This window comes from Homarus americanus, unplaced genomic scaffold (genome assembly GCF_018991925.1).
Source record: "Homarus americanus isolate GMGI-L3 unplaced genomic scaffold, GMGI_Hamer_2.0 scaffold48220, whole genome shotgun sequence".
NCBI classification, from domain to species: domain Eukaryota; kingdom Metazoa; phylum Arthropoda; class Malacostraca; order Decapoda; family Nephropidae; genus Homarus; species Homarus americanus.
The window spans coordinates 3,234,639-3,255,194 of NW_024755060.1; the positions used below are offsets into that span (position 1 = coordinate 3,234,639).

Genomic DNA, 20,556 nt, shown 5'->3' on the forward strand with positions numbered 1-20,556 from the left:
GGTGAATCATCGTATCATTAGTCATTAATTACCATTAAAATAAAGCAATAATAATGAGATGCGTTCCCAAGTGTGACCTTCTCATATCTTTTGTGTGGCTTTTTACCCTCTTTTCCCCAAAACAATTCAATTAATGAAAAATGCAAACTATATTCTTTAAATAATATTTATGAATGGACTTTCTACAATATAAATGAATAATAATTTGGTCACACAAGAGGAGATGGAATGCCATTGTTTTGGTTAGTGTTTACACCTGGAATGATGGTTCAACTTAAGAAAATGAAGAAATAAGACCCTGGTTGTAGCTGTACTAGAATTAGTGTAAAAAAATTATTATAAATATTTGAAGTAATGTTATTTAATGTTAATAAATGGAACAATAGAAGTAGCTAACCACTAATGTCAAAGAAAAAAGCGTGATGGATTGGGAACGCCAAAATATACGTGCGCACTGAAGGAAGCAGCGTCATTTGTCTTAAGAATATGTACAACAGATTCATTATTGTTTGTGACTGAATATGTATTTGATTTAATTAATGTTTATATATGCGAAATGAACAATACAATTCATTAATAATACGTAGAATATTAAAACACACAAGAGGAAACGAGACGGCATTGTTTTTGTCAGTGTCGATGGTTCTACTTAAGAAACATTAGAAAATGAGACCCTGGTTGTAGCTGTAGTGAACTTAATGTAAAAAAAATTAATACCTGTATGATTTAAGTAATGTTATTTAATGTTAATAAATGGAACAATAGAAGAGCTAACCAATAATGGTAAAGAAATAAAGCAAGATGGATTTGGAATGCTAACGTATGTAAGTGCGTACATGTGAAAAGTATCGTCATTTCTCTACATAATAATATGAAAGCAACTCTGGCTGAAGCTGTAGCTTTCCATAAAGCTGTTGCCAAAACTGCTACTGAACCTGAAGTTGTTGCTAAAGCTGCTTATGATGCTGAATTTGATGGTGTAGCTGAAGTTGATGGTTTAGGCCTTTGAATAATAAAGCTGTTGAAAGAATCTTGCACAGCTGCTTTCTTTTCTCATTATACATCTTTCTGTAGAGGCCATTTGCATTTTTCACGTCCCTGTTAATTTTAATGCTTTGTTCTGTAAATGGATTCACTTCAGAAAACATGTTCATTGCTTGCTCCATTTAATAACCACACTCTCACCTTTTTCATATCGTTTTAACACGTCTAGTTTCTCGGCTAAGCTTATGCACTCTTATTAGCTTTTGAACCAGCACTACCATCACTTGCCCTCTTGCTCAAGTTGAATAGGGACGCAAAAATGCCGTAAGAAACCCGAGAAAGTTTTTCTCCTTTTCTTGTTCAGGTACGTGAAAACAAAGGGCCCGTCAGCTGCAACTGTTTATATTAGTGATGCTGGCATCACCACTCACAAGCCCGGCAGCATCCATGTGCAAGGCGTATTTTTTATTTCATTTTTTTTATAATACATATCGGGATATAGTTATTATTTATAAGAAAATGTAATTCATTTTTATTTATTTTTATTCTATTTTCCTCTTAAATACGAAGAAAATAATGCCGTAAATTATCCAGGGTCTTAAATATGACTTGTCATTAGTAGAACCGCCGTTATTGGAGGCTTTCCTGTACTGTATTTTGTTGCCTATTATTAATTTGGTTCATCATTTCCTACACTGTATTTTGTTACCCATTATTAATTTGCTTTATCATTTCCTATATTTTGTTACCCATTATTAATTTGCTTTATCATTTCCTATATTTTGTTACCCATTATTAATTTGCTTTATCATTTCCTATATTTTGTTACCCATTATTAATTTGCTTTATCATTTCCTATATTTTGTTACCCATTATTAATTTGCTTTATCATTTCCTATATTTTGTTACCCATTATTAATTTGCTCTATCATTTCCTATATTTTGTTACCCATTATTAATTTGCTTCTTCATTTCTTACATTTTGTTACCCAGTATTAATTTTCTTTCTCTACCAAGTATTATTTTCTTTGTAATTTCCTTAATTTATTCAAGTCTTGTATTTTTTCATAACCACTTGGGTATGAAAGGTGGTCCCTCTGTGCTGAATAAAGTTGTCTCGTTATCCAAATGAAATATTAAATGTGAGGTCTTGTAGTGAAGGGGTGGTGGGCCAGTTCCATTTCTCTCTTAACCACATTTTCTATTGTCAGCAGACAAACATACGCAAGGTAATGAAACCCAGGAAAGGGATTAAGGAGCCAAAGGGAATCTCCAAAGCCATTATAGAAAATGATGACAGTTCTGATGATGGTATCGGTCACCCAACCCAGTCAGGACCTAACTCTGCAGCCAAAAAAATTAAGGTTGCTCATGTAAGTCTGTGTGTGTGTGTGTGCACGCATTTTGTTAGTGTTAAGGTGCAGGCACTGCTTGATTCCTCTCGCTTTCAGCTATCGCTGCTGGCTAGCCTTTATGATGAACTGGGAAGCAATCTTGTGTAAGTCTTCCCCTGCCAGTACACAGCTCCTTCACCATCAAAACTCCTGCTGTGCCTCCTTGTGGTGACTCACGGTGCCTTGTGGGCCCAGGCTAGACCAGTAGGGGATCTTGGAGCAGCATTGGGCTTCAGAGGGATGGCGCATAAACCCACTAGCATGTGGACATGTCCTGCGGATTAACTCTAGTAGGTATAAGGAAAAATCTGCGGTTGAGCCCCCGCATCAGGCAGACATGCTTACAGAGCTCCAACAAAACCCCATTGATGGTATAGGCAGAAGAGGTGACCACTGGGACCCCTACGACTACACTGGCAGGTGAAGGCAATGCCTGATGGACAGGTTACTAAAGTAAAACTTAACAAACTGGGCTATTGACAGTCCATTGCAACTCTCCCTGTCCCCAGTCATTGCAACATTTGCACCACTGGATCAGGAAAAGGGAGAGCCAAGATATGTGGTTGCAGCCTGCACTCTTGCCTCACCACATAAATCAACCTACAGTGACAGACGAGTGGTGACGGAGACAGGCACATGGGTGACATAGATATGATGTCGTTTGTGCACTGGGAACTAGGCAGCAGTGTAATTCGGTCCTGTCAGTGCGACTGAGCAACCCTTACCAGGAGCCACTATGCTCACCCCACATGGGGAGGGGGCTAGAAAAGGTGCCTTAAACATAGCCTGCCTAAAGAACCAACCTGACTGGGCAACTACACCCAGTAAGGTGGTCAAAAACATAATCACAATTATAGATCAAAGCAAAAGCAGACTAAACAACTTCTTATGGTCGCTGCATGGAATGTCAGGACCTTTCTGGAAACTGGCACAAATGAGTGTCCTGAAGGAAGAACCGCCCTTGTGGCAAAAGAGTTGGCTAGGTATAACATCGACATAGCAGCCATTAGTGAGTCCCGGCTCCCAGATGAGGGACGACTCACAGAACGGGGGTTTGGCTACACCTTCTTCTGGAAGGGTACGCTTGCTGAGGAGGTAAACTGCATTTATGGAGTTGGCTTTGCCATTCGCCAATGCATCCTACACAAGCTAACTGAAATGCCTGTTGGGATCAACAAGTGCCTCGTGGCACTTTGAGTCCCACTGAATCACTCATGTCACGCCTTCTTCATCACTGCATACACCCCAACACCGGATGCACAGGATGACATCAAGGAGGCCTTTTATGCCAACCTTGACAGAGTGCTAACCTCTATCCCTAGAGAAGACAAGGTTGTGCTGCTAGATGACTTCAATGCCAGAGTTGGCAGAGATGCTGACATATGGTAGGGAATCATAGGGAGAAATGGAGTGGACAGGTGTATTCCCAACAGCCTACTCCTCCTCAGGAAGTGTGCTAAACACAACCTCATTATCACCAACACCTTGTTTAGCCTAACCGACAAGTTCAAGGGTGTGTGACAACACCCACAATCCAAACATTGGCATCTCATTGACTACATCATTGTCAGAGAAAGAGATTGCTGAGATGTGGCTTAGACTACTGTAATACAGATCATTGGCTTGTTAGAGCCAAACTCTCCCTTCACGTTACCCCAGAACGGCAAATGCAACAAGCCTCCATAAGAGGCTTTAACATCAAGCGACTGGAGGCTCCAGCGGTAGCACATGATTTTAAGAGAGCAGCTCGAACATGGGCTGATAAACAACCCAACAACAAACAAACAAAATCCCAGTACTGAATGGGGTCCCATCAATGATGTCATCACAAAAATCTGCAACGAGACACTAGGCATGATCAAAAGAAAACACCAGAATTGGTTTGCTGAAAATGACCCAGAAATCAATGTACTCGTCGATGATAAATGTGCTGCCTTAACTGACTGGCAGAATAACCCTCAGACTTGGATCAAAGCTGATACCTTCCGCAAGAAGAAACCGGCTGCCCAGCGTGTTCTTCACAATCTAAAGAAGGAATGTTTGAAAAATAAAGTGTGTGAAATGCAAAACCATGCCGATCAACACAAGATGCGGGAATTTTTTAATTTCGCTAAAACAATATATGGCCCAACTACTCATGGCATGGCCCCCCTCCGCTCATCCGGAGGTAACTCTAATTAAATACGAAGAAGGCATCTGTTGGTGCTGGAGAGCACTACCATTCACTGCTCAACCGAAACACCGATGTGGATGTCCTAACTACCCATCAGGTTCCTCATCACCCAGAGCTGACCCACCTCAGCTGTCCTCCATCCCTGGTAGCTATTGCCATCAACCAGATGAAAAATAACAAAGCCATAGGGCCTGATGGAATCCCAGCTGAGGTGAATAAAGCAGGAGGACCTCTGCTTACCAGCCATCTCCACTCTCTCCTGGAGAATATATGGGAAAAGGAGGAAATCCCCCAAGCTCTTAAAGACGCCACCACTGTTAATATTTATAAGAACAAGGGAGACCGGTCAGACTGTGGCAACTACCGGGTATTTTCATTGAAATATTACATCACAAGTATATTTTACGTTAGCTGTGATTGAATGAATATATTCTCAGAAATAAATATGGAAATGTAATATTTTTGCTGAAATGACGTACGAATTACAGTGGAAAATGGGATAAAATCATGACGAAAACAATGACTTTCGCTTTCTTTCGTTGTTCAAAAGATTTTACCGTGATCGCTTTTCGAATGGTTTTCAGTTAAAAAACTGTTCCATTTTTAGGAATGTTTCTGACTTTATGCATTTTTTGGCTTTACTTTGTATGTACTTTTTCTGTGAATTGGAACCAATTACCCAATATCATTGAAATTATAGATTCAGTTCACAAAATTTTTGGTTAGCAAACGACTCTGTGGAACCAATTGTGTTCGTTAATCGAGGGACCACTGTAAAACTATAAAACATGTTTATATCCTTAGAATAACTGTGTTTGCAATAACATTGCCGTACTGACAAAGTATACTGTAGGTACTAGAACCACACTTCCACAGAAAATGAGCCATATCTCAAAACTTAAAGTTATCATCATTTCAACGTGCATTACTCCATTATTTTTCAACCAATATTAAAAATGAAGATAACTTTAAAAAAAGGACTAAAAGGTGGATTTTTTATTGGCAAAATTTGCATGGAGTGGGAATTTTTTATTTTCAAATTTCCCAAAAATTTTTGGGAACAGCAACGAAAACAGTTTGGTTAAATGTTGGTAATACAAAATGTAGGTGTGGGTTTGGGCATTACAGGGACCAATTTTCAAACATATATGGATGGAATGCAATTATAGAATGATAAAAAAATTTGTTAATTTTTTACTCTTTTTTTATTTCCCTCAAAATATATTGTTTCAATCTCTGTTAAACTTACAGAATCTCATAGTTAGGCAACTCATCTTAACACAAATTAAAATCACGGAAGTCAGCCAGAAGGCTGAAATACATTGGGCAGAAATGACTTATTACATACAAAGACATGGGGTGGGTGGGTCATTTAACAAAAGCTTTCATTACTAAAAGGAGAAGGAACATGAATTGAACATACAAATGAAAGTTGATGGCTCGGTTTGGTTTCTTGCCCTACTATGTGAGGTCATGTTGGACAAGTATTGTAGTGACTCGTCCTTGGGTGTTGATATGAAGGACCTCATGTGGTTATGGAGACACCAGGTGGTGTGGTGTCACAGAACCTTACTCTCTGCAACTGAATTCACTGGCTTAAACACTGTTCAATACTTAACTCACTCAATTCCAAAACAAAATTGTGTGTGTTTATGGGTGGGTGGGTTTAAGTGTATGTTATTATGATATGGTTTCTTCATTATTATTAAATATCATTTATTTATCACAGGAAACAAAAGAACACAAAGAAAAACCAAAAGTCAAAGAAACAAAGGAGGAGAAGGAAGACACAGATAAAACAAAGACCAAAGAGGAACCAGAAAACAAGGAAGCAGAGAGAACAAAGAAGAAGAAAGATAAAAAAGATAAAAAAGATAGAGACAAAGAGAAGAAAGATAAAGAAAGAGATAAGAAAGGAGGAGGACCTCTTCACATTACAGCTAATGGAGAACCTGTCCCTCTAGATGATTCCAAGGAACTGGACAAGTCTCACCCTTTGTGGGATGAGGTAAGTTGTGTTTAACTACAATCTAACAGACTTGACCTGACCTAACCTAACTTAACTTAATTTCAAGTAACCTAACCTAATCTCAAGTAACATACCGTATTTTTCGGCTTAGAAGACACACTTTTTATTACAAAAATATACCTTGAAAATTACCATGTGTCTTCCACGATGCTAGTTGATAGTTGTAACAGTTTTTCTTAGGGTCAACTGAAATCAGCCCCTTACAAACACTGTTACCTCATTACTGTACTTAGTAATTACAAGTATTCTCTATACTATAAAACAATTGATTTAACTAATATTGTTGATATACTGCGAAAAATATGATTATTTATTTACTCGGTAGGTAAAAAATAAACAATATACAGCTGCAGCTACACAACCCTTGCTGCTGTGCGGTTTGTTTACTAATGGCAGTGGTGCGGCAGCGCCATCTATTGAGGAATTGCTTAAGGTTGTCTGCTGGTCTCAAAGTGCAGGAATGTGTGTTTCTTCACACTTGCTTACCAAAAATTTTAATTCAACTGATTTTTACCGCGTTGCTTTTTTACTTTTATTATTATTTTTTTTAAATAAGGATTTTTTTTTCTTTAGACGTTGATATACATGTTTACATTTGCTTACCTTCTACTGTTGGAAAATATTTCCCGTCGTTGTCATGCCGACAAAAACAAGAGAAAGAATGTAAGCACTACAGCCCGCTATACGCGGAGGTGACCAGGTGTATAAAATGAGTGCTCTATTAAAGATTTCACCTTATGCAGATTTTGTTTTTAAATTGATGAAAATGTCGACTGATAAGCAGTTCTAAGTGATGATATTCAAAGAGGTGTGTGCACTTGTGCCAAAAGGGCTGTATATCAAGCAACTGTTTCACTGGTGTCGATTAGTAAGTATAAAAAGTTTTTTCCTAGAATTACGTTTCCAAAATCAGGGTGCGTCTTCCACGATGCAGCGTCTTCCAAGCCGAAAAATACAACCTCAAGTTTACAATAACATAATCTAATCTAACTTCAAGTAACAACCTAACCTAACCTAACCTAACCTAACCTAACCTGATATGATCTGACATAACCTTGTCCTGTAGGGGTGAACAACATGCTGCTGACTCATAGAAGACTTTTTATCATCTTGATCCTGTAAAAGTATCTAAGGTACCACTCACTTATGAACATGTTGCAGACTTTATTTGTAGAAAAATCAGTGATATCTCCGTTAGCTGGAACAATTGGTGGAGAGCACTTCCGGGAATGAGAGACTTCCTGGTAATGAGACGACTCTCTCAAATGTGGAAAAATAATCCTTCATCCCCGGAATTTTCTTGGTAATTGAAAAATGTTCTCTGAAGTTCCATAAAGATGCATTACATCACCTCTCGAACCTGGAAAAATATGTCCCAATCCCGGAATTTTCCGGTTACCGGAAAATTTTTCTCGTATTTTCCGGAAGATGTGCCTGATTTTCATCTGTCAAACCTGGAAAAAACTCCCCCCTCCCTGGAATTTTATGGGTACTGGGAAAATGGGAAAATTTCTTAAAATTTTCCAGAAAATGTGCCAATTGGAAAATCGTTCCCAAAGCCGTAATTTTCTGGAAAATTCCGGCTTTGGGAACGATTTTCTAACAAAATTTCAATTCTGGTGCAGAAAGCACTTTTGTGACATCAGGGAAACAGGCTTTACTGCATCCACTTTGTAAGAAACCTGGGCCGGTATACACAAAACTTGTAAGTGCTAGCAAACAGTTGTTAAGGCTGACCTGTTAAGCACTAATAGTATATACACAAAACTTTAAGGGCCTTTGTAGTTCTGTTCAGGTAAAAGACTCCCAGAGCACTGTTACATCCCATAATAGTCGTCTGTTAGTTGATGCCACGGCGAACCACCAACAATATCAACATCAACGCATTTATCGAGAAAGGAGAGATAAATGTAATGAATATAGTGTGTATATATTAAATATTCTGCATAGTTTCCATATTACAATACATTTAAGGTGTTGTATTAATGTGTGAATTTGATGTGAAACCCCCATAGGTTTTTGTAATACCTGTAATTTATTCACAGATGTCTTATGTACAGCAGTACAGTGTGATACAGATGTCTAACACAGGTGCAATGAGGCAGGGACCGTGTGTACGACCGAATGAGATAAAGGCATTTACAGGGGGAGGGAGTTCCACATCAAATTCACTCGTTAATACAATATCTTAAATGTATTGTAACATGGAAACTATGCAGAATCTGACATTTTACCATAGAGACATTGTGGTTTAGAATTATCCAAGGATTTCATCTTCCAATTTAATGTACTCTTTGCTGAATCACCCTGTATAGAAGAAGATTTTTAGAGAGTAAATAATAAATATAAAACCAAGTTACATTCATATTTTCCTTTTACAATACAAAGAGAAAATGTAACCTAGAAAGAGGCATTAAAGAATAAGAAATAAATATTTGACTTCTTAATCTGTTATTTGAAGGTGTTTTAATGCATTATCTACTAATTAAAAAACAAAGCATAAAACCAAATAAAACTTACTCTGTTTTCTTTCTTACAGTGCAAAGAGAAAATGAGACCTATGAAAAAGGCTTTGAAGACCTTGGACAACCCCAACGAAAGCCTCAGCCAAGAGGAACAGATTCAGCACACCAGACGTTGTTTAGTACAGATTGGCGACCACATTGAACGCTCCCTACAGGCTCTACAGGACCCCACCTCTATAAGAGAATGGAAGAGGTATGTAATATCACTTGATGCAACATCTCTACCTCAGAGTATAGTTTCATTGATGTTTTAGGGTTGCACAGCTTTATAGGATGTCACTTCTCTAAGACAGTGGAAGACATATGTAATAGAGCTTGATGTAAAATTTACCTCAGTGTAGAGTTACATTACAATTTTAGGGTTACTGAGCTCTATAGGATGCCACTTCTCTAAGAGAGTGAAAAAGGTACATAATAGAGCATGTCATATGCCTTGACATAACCAATACAGGCCTGTATGTAAAGTAATAGAGCTATATTAACACTCTTGGGAGGTGCTCTCCGGCGAGACGCTTGGGGTCTGGCTGGATACTCATCTCACCACAATTAACTGAACCACTCGAGAGATAATTGTATATAATGAGGTATAACAAACTTGATATTTGAGATAAAAAGATGGGGTTTGTTGCATTAGCATTGAAAATAAATTACCTGTATCTAAAAATACAGTAGTTTAATATAAGTAATCATGATATAATTATTTCTATACGTAAGCATGAGTAAAACAAATTTTTTTTTTTTTTACGCTAAATGAAAACACTTTATACCTTCATTATTTTATGTTTATGGGCATTAGCCTACCTGGGTAATATTATAATGACGCACATCAAGGCCTCTGGGGGCGAAAATATAATAATATAATAAAATAATAATAATAATAATAATAATAATAATGATAATAATAATAAATAACAATTATAATAATAAAATTAATAAAAATAATTAACAATTATAATAAAAGAAAATATTTATAAAACTACTAAAAATTAATAAAATTATTTAAAAAGAAATAATAAAGAGCCATAAAAAAATCAAGAGTGAGAAATATTATATGTAGTACGTTGTGTTGTCAATAGTAAGAGAAACAATAGAGACCCTGTAATTGTGTATAAATGAGGCTGAAAGTCAGATCACCAACCTGAGACTTGGTCACATATGGCAGTAGGGTCTACCATTAGACAACACATTATACTTCCAATATTTTCCCAGGCGGTAGTACCTCCCTGTTTGATAGCTGCCTACGACCTACTGCAGAGCGTACTGTACCTATTTAGCAAGAAATAGTTATAGAAGAAAAGTTATGAAAAAATTAATGTTTTGCTAGGTAGTAGTGGTGTAAACTGTTGAGCAGACCCAGACCGAGTACAGATTATCAATTTTTTCCCTTTGAACACAAAAGATAGCTGTACAAATTGAGTCATAGCAAGTTTTTTATTGGAGATAATAAGGTCAGGTTTGTTGCATTACCATTGTAAATAGATTATATGCAAATCGTTTTATTTGAAGTAATCACACTAAAATGATTAATTCTATATGTATGTGCGAGTATAACACAAATTTTAGTGCATGGCTACCACTCAGGCTTCCAAACGCGAATATTCCTTGCTCAAAGTTTCTACAATGTTTACATAAATTATACATAATGTTTTCATAAATACATTTTATTTTTTAAATTCATATGAAATAATAATTGTAAATTATTAGTTAAATGTAATGCATAAAAATATTAAAAAAAATTTTCTCCAAAAATAAAGAATTTCTGTAATTACATGTTAGATGTTGGAGCACTTGGTTATGTTCCACCCCCCCTCCCGCTCTTTTCCCTCCTCCTCCGTGCCCCACAGTGCCGTACTTAGCCTGAACAAGGTGACTAAATCTAGTTTTTGTGGGAGTATGGGTAGTGCCACTTATGAGTGGCCATGAGGTAAGCCACACTGTGATGGCTGAGGTGCCACATGTGCAACACTTTTTTATTTTTCCTTTTACTCACAATGACATACCAGGCAGTTCCTTTCACACTAGAACTGCTTGTTGAAGGGCCACACAAACTATCACTTTATTAGAAGGGCCAGGGACACTGGGAGGTACCACACTATCACCACATAGTGTAATCTCCTTGTATTTCCCTCCCCTCCCTCCACCTTCTCTAGCAACACAAAGCTTGGTTCAAAACTCTCACAACACTGTTATGAATAAATTAAATCACTGTGATGCACGATAAATCAGCACAAACCACAAGAAAATGGTGGGAAATGTTGGTCAAGATTACGTCCTGTGCCGCTGAACCACAAAGAGCGACTAGTGATATGAGGGTGGGGGGTCTTTTCTAATTTAATTCAGTTTTATTTCTTCTCCATGCCTCTACTTTTAACCAATTAGCAGGGAAGGTTTTGTAATTATTTAATTTTCTCCTTTCTTTATTTTGTAATTGGATCTCTCTTCAAACCTTCTTTCTTTCAATGTCTTACTTTATTAATTTCTTTTGTTACCTATATCTTAGTTACTTTCTTCTCAAGATATCCCCTAACCTCTGACCTATGGTAGCATGGCTCGAGGGTTAGGACACAGGGGTTTACTGTAATTACTGGTACCAAGGTAAAATACTGCAGGGATAATGATACCCCCAACATACAATAAAAATGGTTTATTAAAATTAAGTTAGGTTTATGACTAGTTTCATTAATGCAAAACTACAAGGATCATCTCCATGACTTCACTCAATTTGTACTTCTCAATTAGGTACACCTTTCAACATCCACTATTACTGGGTTTACTTTATAATGAGACATAACATTATAATCTAACATGTAACACACTTGAGCATCACCCTTACAGGTTACTTGTGAATTTATCTTACTTACTAACAGGACTCTTAGTGATAGCACCGGGACTGCAATACAGTACTTTGTTACGTTCACTGAGAAGTAAAGTGGCGACCCTCATACACTTGCTCACTCCAGACACCCATGCAACTGAATAGGTTACATACATGGATACTTGGATGAATAACACACCCAATAAGTAACTCTACTTATCATTGTGGACTCATAACACTGTTTATGAGCTGGTCGTATTTACTCCACACATGAGATGCACACGCGGACAACAAACACATTCTGGCCACCTCCTCTGAGCGGCTGGCTGTATGTAAGATCTCAGCTCACCACACCACTGTGTTACATGATGCTCTCAGATGTTGACAGCCTTCATCCATCTCCATACTGGACGTCCTGGCATACAACGGCCACCCGTGGTCTAATCAGGCACCTGTTACATAGAGGAGTCGTGGCTTGAGAATGACAGAGTGAGTTGACACGAATGTCATAAAATACGTCTTGTAAGCTGATGGTGCATGAACACTTTACTAAAGACATCAAAGTTGCATTGCTGGACCATTTGCATATTCAAACAAAGCACAACTAAGCTAACTTTACTTAATAGAGATGGGGTGGGACACAAAGTACTGGACATTCCTGTTACACAGAGGAGTCATGGCTTGAGAATGAGGTCAGGAGTTCCTCTGCCTCTGCAAGCCTCTCACCACCCCTGAGTTACTAAGTCGGACTTTCACAGATATATTCATCAGACTCCTTTACTGTTAACATTGCCTTGTGAAAATCAGGCTATGAGCTTATATTAATTTTCTAAGATTACTTTTTTTAAACTAATCAGTGCCCTAGCTTTCAAGGACAAGAATTAAACTGATGTCAAGTACCCAGAATGGCAGTGGATTGTGGGCGGAGCTTCTCAAAGAGATCTTGGGATTTTTCTGTTAGGTCCCTGTGATAAGCAGTGTATGTACAGTTTACATTTCAGACGACTATTTACTTTCCACAATACAAAACTGACAACAATTTCAATACTCTCATCGAATTCTTTGATGTTCACTGATCAAAAAGATATGACTTCAGTTTTGAATAGCTATCCCGAAAGCTCACAAGAAACAGGCTGATTACAGCTGACGGTTGTGTACTCAAAACACATCGTCTTAACACTATGTACTTTACACATAAAGATATATGAAGATTTCAACATATACAGTACTCAATACACCTTGAATGCTTTATCTGTAATCAGACATTTCTAACTTAATTTTAAACATGCATTGACTCTCAATTTCAAATCTCTGAACACCATATGAGGTATTAAGAAATATCGGAGAGTCTGAGGTACATGAGACAAAACGGAAGACTCAGGCGTACTGAAGTGGTGAGAAAACGGACATCTCAACTGGTGGATTCAATAAAGAAGTCACAGGTACTGTACATATTTTATGGGCTATTGAGCGTACAGTAAATCCTCGTATAACGTCGCCCCGCTTAACGTTGTTTCGGTACTACATCGCTACTCTTTAGATACCAATAATTCGTTTAACTTCCCGACGACTCAATTAAACGTAGCTTTTGCGTCTTCACGGACTACTTTTTACGGCGCATCACCCTCTTTCATCTGGCCGCGCCACGCTCTTGGTGACTCACCGCCCTCCTCCGGGAGCGGTGAACTGATGTGTTTGACAGTTGGCGTCGAAGGTCTAGTGTGTATTTATTTATCTGTCCTTAAGAGGGGTTTAAGTTTTTTACTTATAAAATGTCAATGAAATTATCTGCGAGAATTTAACTTAGTGCTGGAATTCTTGTAAGATAGTGATTAATTTGAATATAAACATGCTATAGTTTGCATTAGGCATAATTTTTTTCTAATATTTAGTTCATTTCAGTAGAGTACAGGTTTGCCCTCATTTATTTTACCTTTTTCACAATACAGTGGTCCCTCGGTTAACGAGCACAATTCGTTCCGGAAGGTTGCTCGTTAACCGAAAAATTCGTTAACCGAAACCATTGTTTCAATGGGTTTTTGGGTAATTGGTTCTAGCTCACCAAAAATTACATACAAACGAAAAATAAATGCAGTAAAGTACACTTACTTTGAGGTGTTGATGTAGAAGGCTCCTGGTTGATGATGATGATGGGAATTAAATTGGAGTGGAGGAGAAGGGAGAAGAGAAGACATTGGGGTGGAAGAGAAGTCACCCCATGCTGCCATTTCACCCATAAAATTTTAGTTCACTTGGTGTAATTCAAGATTATTTTCTTTAAATCAACACTGCACTGCGCTATATATTGTCATTATGTAAAATATATTTCAAAATGGCCAATAATTTGACTGGAAACACAGAAAAAAATTTTATGTTGAAGAGTCTGAAGCAAGATGTTACCTCCACTGAAAAGACATAGAGACTGACAGCTGTATGGTGTGTTGAGTGGCTGTTTGGGATGCTAAAAACTAGTTTCCCTGTACTTAAATTATGTTAAATAAATGTTAAAACTACTAAAAATTTTAATATAAGACTTTTAAAATTATTGAATAGTACAAACTTCTTGATATTTACTAAAATAGTAAGGAATTTAAGCCCTAGAACCGATTACTGTATTGGCAGACTAATACGACAGCTAGTGTGCAAGCGAAAACATGTTGAGGGGCGCTCGTAAGGAATTCGTTAATCGAGGGAATGCTTGTTAACCGAAGTTAAGAATCTTATGGAAGGTAATTCGTTAACCGAAATTTTGTTAACAGAGGGGCTCGTTAAAAGAGGGATCATTGTATTTATTTAGGATAGTGTGTGTATGTAAATAAGTAAAAATAATTGAAGAAAGTTATGTATATCTACCCAAAAATACAAGTTGAAAAACTTGTACTAAAATGTACAACATTAATGGACTAAAATTTTTATCTCTTCTGAAAAATATATGATGTCTATATTCAAATTCTTCACTGTCGTGCAAGGATTTCAGCAATGCAAATTATATTCTTCTAGTTTTAGTCTGACAGTTTATAAGATAAAAAAATTAAGCCTAAAACTACCTTCACCCAGTTTTGTGAATGCTTCTTAGGGAGGCTTCTTAACACGGAGCCCCATTTTTTTTTTTTTCCAAGTCTTCTGAAATCTGGATTTACCAATGCCATTGAACTTATGTATATGTAATGTATTTCATGGGGCATAGGGAGGCTCAGGAACGTAACTCCCGTATTTTATCTATTTCTTTTGGGAAAATTGATCCGCTTAACGCTGTTTCATATAACGTCGCGTTTTCAGGAACATAACCCCGACGTTAAGCGAGGACTTAATTTAATATGAATCCTCTGATTTTACGTTAACTAACATGTATGACTGCGTTCAGTACAGTGAGATCACTCACTTAACCTTGGAGGCAGTCTACATAGGTGCCAGATCACACTGACGTTGCCAAATGTGGTACAGTATTTAGTGTTCATACGCAAGCAAAATTATTTTATTATAATTTTTAAGCTTATATATGCATATTTGCATATGAAAACCCCAAGAGTGTTAAGAAGTGTTATAAGAGACTTAAAGTGTAGATGTTAAGAGTGCAGTATAGAGTTTTGTAAGCATTTAATAGGTCAAAAAGTTGTATGGATTAGCTAGTTTGAATTTTATTAACATATAGTACAGTACTTATAACTTTAGCTAATTGTAATAATATGAATAATATCAATTATTAATATTTTTATAATTACTGTATTATTATTATAATGTTAACTCAATCATTGCTTTACAGTTTATTGTGGCAATTTGTGTCTAAGTTCACGGAATACGATGCCCGAAAACTCCACAAATTATATAAGAAAAACAAAAAAATCCAAGAAGAGAAGAAAGAAGGAGATAGAGAGAACCAAGAGAAGAAAGATGAGAGGAAGAAAGATAAGGAGAAGAGGAAGGGAGAAAGAGAAAAGTTCATTGAGAAGAGGAGAGATCAACCTGGGAGTCATTCACCTAATAAAAAGTCATATGGGTGAGACCTTAGCATTTTTATATATATTTTGAAACCACATTCTATCACACTTTCAGATTTAATGAACTAATAGACTTTTACATCGAAGGAACTGTATTATCGAATGGATGTTTAGATATAACAGACCTCAATCTAATCTGTGTTTTAACCTAACCTGACCTAACCTCTAACACTGTCTCATATAGTCAGGTAGATGGATAGTTCATTTAGAGAACTCAAGTAGGTTTCAACTTTGACTTTTAGAGAAATTAAAAAGTCTTTTTTAACCTGATAACTGTGATATACATTCTTGAATGATAAGTGGAAGTGTGTGACATACATTCTGGAGTGTTTTGAACTGAGTGTGAAATTTTTTTTTGTATCTTGTGGGGTCAAGTATGGGATGTTAACACTCTCCAGTTTCTTGAGTCCCCCCACTGAAACTTGCGCTTCTCTATCCTCCATTTCAGAAACCTCACAAAATCCCAAGTTGATGTTGTGTATACAGTATATTTAAAATTACAAATGAATATGCATATGTTACCATAAAATATATACAGTCGTGTCGAATCTTACACACATTTAACTTACGTGCTTGGTTTAGGAAAAACAAAATGACACAGCGAGTGTAGGAGTGTATAGCTGGGGTAGATATTGTAATAGTGTATACCATTTGCTTACACTCCCTGCTTCACCATAGCAATGAAAACCAGCAGAGACGCTACCTACACTGCCTCCATAACAATGCCCCCCTCACCCTCCTCCCCACCCTCACTGGGCCAGGTGTTTGCCCTTGTGACAATTATTATTATATTTTTTTATTTACGATATGTATGTAGGATGGTGTGTGCATGTAATTGAGTAAAAATAAATGAAGAAAGTTATGTACGGTAAAATCTTGATGATACGAATAGATTCGTTCCTTGGAGTCTGCTCATATAGCGAAAACTCGTATAACAGAGGGAAGAGTACATGGGTCAAATAGGGGTGTGTTCCCGTGTACCAAGCTGTGAGGTGTTATGGTTGTTTTCAACTTGTGTTTTTGGGTAGATATACGTAACTTTCTTCATTTACACGCACACACCATTCTATGTACATTTTGTGAAAAAAGTAAAAGAAATAATCATCTTAAGGGCAAACCTGTACTCAAATGTACTAAGTTAATTACTAAAAAAATTATGTCTAGTGCAAACTAATAATAACAACATTAACAACAACAACAATAATAATAATAATAATAATAATAATAATAATAATAATAATAATAATAATAATAATAATAATAATAATAATAAAGAACCATAAAGAAAAAGAAAAAAAAAAAAAAAGATCGATAGTTGTTGTGTTGTCAAAGTAAGAGAAACAATTTAGACCCTGCCATTGTCTATAAATGAGGCAGAAATTCAGATGAGCAACCTGGGACTTGGTCACAATTTGCATACTGTACTTACAAAACAATGTTTAAATTCCCACTATATCATAGCCTAAGTCCTTATATGCATTTAGAGCCACTTAATTTAAGACAAAAGAAAAAAAATGGAAAGCCATAATACAGTTAATTAAAGTAAAAAAAATAAGTCATCATGTAAATCAAATACTGTAAATTTCAAGTTTAGCCCCATTCATATCAGCAGGCATTCGTAAGTCGGACGTTTGTTAGTTGGGGACCTCCTCAACTGCAGGGTTAAGTTTTGTTTTTTTAATGGGGATTAGCCCACCCGGACACAGGTCACTGACCCACATCAGGGCCTGGGGGGCGAAAATGTAATAATAATAACAATAATAATAATAATAATAATAAAAATAATAAAAATAAATAATAGTCATAATTCATAATAAATAAATTTTATGATAAAACAAACAAAAATAAAATAATAAAATAATGATGATAATAATACATTAACTGTAATAATAATAATAATAATATTATTAATAAAGAACTATAAATACAAAAATGCAAAAAAAGATCAAAAGTGAGAAACGATATATATATGTATGTTGTGTTGTCAATGGTAAGAGAAACAATTGAGACCCTGCAATTGCATGTAAATGAAGCAGAAAGTCAGATCATCATCCTGGGACTTGGTCACAATTTTCGTGATGCTATATGGCAGCAGGGTCTACCATTAGACAACACATTATGCTTCCAATATCTTCCCAGGCAGTAGTACCTCCCTGTTTGGTAGCTGCCTACTGTGTTAGAATATGAGAGAACACCAAATTTTCTCATTTTGCATTTAGAAAACTTAATATTATTTAAAGTTAATACATAAGAGACCTTAAAATGTCATTTGGTGGAAAGTGTAGATCTGGTTTCATTATTTGAAAACTTAAGAGAACTCATTAAGGCTTTTATTTTCAGAGGTCGCGAAGGAGATAAATGGAATGACAGAGAGAAAAATAGAGATAGAGAAAGAGAGAAGGAGAGAGGAGATAGAGACAGAGAAAGACCAAGAGACAGAGACCGCTTTTATCCCAGAAACCCAGGCTGGCATGGTGGTCCTGGCAGAGAAAGGTATTATACTTTCATTTGTTTCTTTCTATAATAACTTGAACTTCTGTAAACAAAATTATGAAAATCTTCCTTTTATTACTTGTAAAACTTTACTCGAATACTTTCTAAACCTTTTACTTTCTATAAATTTTTCTACAGACTTTTTTTAATTACATTAACAAGGTTACGTACTTTCATTCAAAACTTAAAAATTCAATCAAATACTCTTTAGAAGTAAACCAATTATGGCATCTGAATAGTTTCCACAGCTGATTTTTTTAAATGTGTTACTTTCATTTGGTATTTTCTTAAAAAAAAAATTATTTTTCAGTAGATACCCACGAGAGGGCGGTGGTGGGTACAGACACGAGGGTTACAAGCCCCACGGGTATCGGGGTGAATGGGGCAGCCGGGGACCATACCCAAAACACTATGGGGTACCTCAAGGTGGATATGGGGGGTCAGGGCCTCACTCTGGGCAACATCCTGGTCCATCAACCCATCCAAATGCCCCTTCAGGGCACTCAAGTCACTCGGGGCCACAGTCAGGACATTCAAATCATCCTGGTTCCACATCAGGACATTCTAACCACCCGGGACAAGGTTCGGGGCATTCCAACTATTACCCGCCCCATCCTACCCACTCACCTGGGATTTACGGACAGATGCCCCATCGGGGAGGACCGTACAGTGGCCATCGGGGTGAATGGGGGCCCAAAGAGAGGGGTGAGTGGGGCCCCAAGGAGAGGGTTGAGAGGCCTGCTCAGTCATATCCAAAAGATTTCTCATAGGTTAAGACAATTTCTGATATTTTGAGAAAAATTTGACTTTTTTCCTGAGTCAGAAAAGGGGAAATTTTTCCTTTAAGAAGGTAAATCAGACATTTTCAGTGTTTTGAGGGAAAATCAAGACAATGTATGATAATTTGAGGAAAATGGGATATTTTATTCCTCTCTAAGTAGGAAAAAGAGGACAGTGTATATGATATCAATGTGAAAAATTGGTTATTTCTTTCCTGTCTTAAGTAGGAAAAAAGGACATTAAATGAAATTTTGGAAAATGAAGAAATTATGTCCTTAAAATTACTGTGTGGAAAATAGGACATTACCTGTACATTGCTTGGATGAATAAAAGAGGAAAATTTTACATTAATTTAAAATAACAAGCAACAGAATTTTACAATGCTTTGAGAAAAATGAAGACTTCTTATGATATGTTGAAATAATTGGTTCTGTTTTCATTAAATAAATTGTTTTCCTTCAGTAGAGGAAAGTAGAATTAATTTGCTCATTTAAGTAGAGAAGTTGATTTTTTTATATCAAAATTTGAATAAAAAAATCAGACTTTTTTTCTCATTAGTTATGGTGAGGAAAATTAGACAGTTTTTGTTGTCTTTGGGGAAAATGTCTAATTTTCCTGTCTATATGTGAGTTTTATTCATTTGTCTGTTTATAGACAAATGTCTATTTTTCCCCATTGATTAGACCTGAAGAAACAAATGTACCTCAATATGTCTAAATTTTGTTAGACATAAGTATTTAGACATGTGTCTTTATAGACGTGTGTCTGCTTTTAGACACGAGTTGTTAGACATGTCTATTTTTGAGATGTGTCTGTTTTAGACACGTCTAAGTACGTCTAAGTAGATGTAAGTTTATTTACACATCTGTATTTAGACATGTCAGAAACTGGACACATGTCAATATTTAGACATATGTCTGACAGTTGATGCGTGTCTATCTAGGTATAAGTGAATGGCTGTGAAAAATGTACATAATATATACTGTATATAAAATTGTTTATATATTTCGTTTGTAAATAAGTTGATTGAGCTAAGTTACAAAATCACTTTAATTGTAAGTGAATTTGGGGATATTAAAAGTACTTATAATTTATATTTATGATTGTTTTATTAACCTTACAAGTAGTTTCAAGTATTTAATTATTTTTTTTGTAACTTAAATATGCACTTAAAATGTTTAAAGTATTTTTTCTTAATTCTAAGTGCTGTGTGTAGGTTTTTGAACAGTACTTGTGCTTGCAATTTATATTCTGCTAACTTTAGTCTGTGCCATTTTATAAGATAAAATCTTTAAGCCTAAAACTACCTTCAAACTGCCGGAAGTTGAAGTGGAGGTGATTTGTTATGACAACAGCAGGGAAGGT

At 36.3% G+C, this 20,556-nt stretch overlaps 1 protein-coding gene across 6 annotated transcripts in view; it reads left to right on the forward strand.

Moving 5' to 3' along the window:
* Positions 1-20,287, forward strand: part of LOC121856346 (chromodomain-helicase-DNA-binding protein 1-like) — a 102,654-nt gene extending 82,367 nt beyond the window's left edge. For 4 of the 6 annotated variants that reach the window (XM_042351839.1, XM_042351844.1, XM_042351843.1 and 1 more), the window contains exons 29-34: positions 2,196-2,357; positions 6,281-6,559; positions 9,120-9,298; positions 15,684-15,917; positions 18,259-18,411; positions 18,722-20,287. In XM_042351839.1, coding sequence (XP_042207773.1) covers positions 2,196-2,357; positions 6,281-6,559; positions 9,120-9,298; positions 15,684-15,917; positions 18,259-18,411; positions 18,722-19,181 — 1,467 coding nt within the window. In that variant the 3' untranslated portion in view covers positions 19,182-20,287. The remainder of the gene's footprint in view (positions 1-2,195; positions 2,358-6,280; positions 6,560-9,119; positions 9,299-15,683; positions 15,918-18,258; positions 18,412-18,721) is intronic. The other 2 variants (XM_042351842.1, XM_042351840.1) reach the window with 2 other exon arrangements.
* The last annotated feature ends 269 nt before the right edge of the window (positions 20,288-20,556 follow it).